Source organism: Antrostomus carolinensis, unplaced genomic scaffold (assembly GCF_000700745.2).
Source record: "Antrostomus carolinensis isolate BGI_N321 unplaced genomic scaffold, ASM70074v2 scaffold43895, whole genome shotgun sequence".
Lineage (NCBI taxonomy): Eukaryota > Metazoa > Chordata > Aves > Caprimulgiformes > Caprimulgidae > Antrostomus > Antrostomus carolinensis.
Genome location: NW_010316536.1, coordinates 798 through 1,955, shown reverse-complemented (window position 1 = coordinate 1,955; position 1,158 = coordinate 798). Strand labels below are relative to the sequence as shown.

At 59.2% G+C, this 1,158-nt stretch overlaps 1 protein-coding gene across 1 annotated transcript in view; it reads left to right on the top strand.

Moving 5' to 3' along the window:
- Positions 1 to 242: 242 nt before the first annotated feature.
- LOC104525210 (RNA-binding protein EWS-like) overlaps positions 243 to 1,158 on the top strand; it is a gene marked incomplete at its 3' end in the record, with an annotated part of 1,661 nt that continues 745 nt past the window's right edge. The window contains exons 1-2 of the mRNA XM_010168294.1: positions 243 to 374; positions 978 to 1,100. Coding sequence (XP_010166596.1) covers positions 245 to 374; positions 978 to 1,100 — 253 coding nt within the window. The remainder of the gene's footprint in view (positions 375 to 977; positions 1,101 to 1,158) is intronic.

Here is a 1,158-nt window from a genome sequence, read left to right as displayed (position 1 = left end):
CCAGAGCTCCCAGAAGAGCCCTCTCAGCCCAGGCAGCGCCGCTCTGTGCCCGTCCTTCCTCTGGTGGGTTGTCTGGGCAGTAGCTGCTCCCCGTGCCAAGCTCCAGGGGCCTTTTCTTCTTCCACGGAGTCACCAAAACACATCTTGGTTGTCTCAAGTCAAAAGCAGAACAGAGGAGGGTAAATCCCTGCTCATCTGATGGGGAGATGTGACTTGAGGACAAGACGTTTTCTTGTCCTGCCAGATGAACAAGAGGACAGGGCAGCCCATGATAAACCTCTACATCGACAAAGAAACCGGCAAACCGAAAGGAGATGCCACCATATCTTACGATGACCCGTCCACCGCCAAGACAGCTGTGGAGTGGTTTGATGGTGAGTGGGTTGGGTGTGGTTTTGGCGTGGAATCACCTGGTTCTTGATTTCTGAACTCAATTCTTGTCTGATAAAAGTCAGCGTTCCCATCCCGGGGGTGCGGAGCGTCGCAGTTGTTGAAGGTGAGCTTGAGGTGGTCACGCTTCTGCCTAACGAGTTCCTGGAAGGGAGAAGCGTGGGGCTTGGGTTGGGGTTGACCTCCTTGCCCAGCTCTGTGCCACCCACTGTCTCCTGTAGTGAGAGTTTATCTCAGCCCCAGGGGTGGAATTTTCCCTCAGACACTCGGGGAAGGTTTTTTCCCTGGGATTTAACACCCGGGTGCCGTTGTGTGTGCCGTAAACCGGGATCTGCTGAGTGCTGGCAACACGCAACGGTGGTGTTCTCACCCTTGTCTTCCTCCCAGGGAAGGATTTCCAGGGGAACAAGCTCAAGGTCACCCTGGCACGGAAGAAGGGCCTGATGAACAGCCTGCGGGGTGGGATGCCCCCCCGGGAGCAGCGGGGAATGCCCCCCCCCGGGTGCCGTTGTGTGTGCCGTAAACCGGGATCTGCTGAGTGCTGGCAACACGCAACGGTGGTGTTCTCACCCTTGTCTTCCTCCCAGGGAAGGATTTCCAGGGGAACAAGCTCAAGGTCACCCTGGCACGGAAGAAGGGCCTGATGAACAGCCTGCGGGGTGGGATGCCCCCCCGGGAGCAGCGGGGAATGCCCCCCCCTCTCCGCGGAGGTAACGTCCACCCCCGCCCCGGGCACAGCCAAGCTGGGCCCCGTCCCCCCGGCTGGGG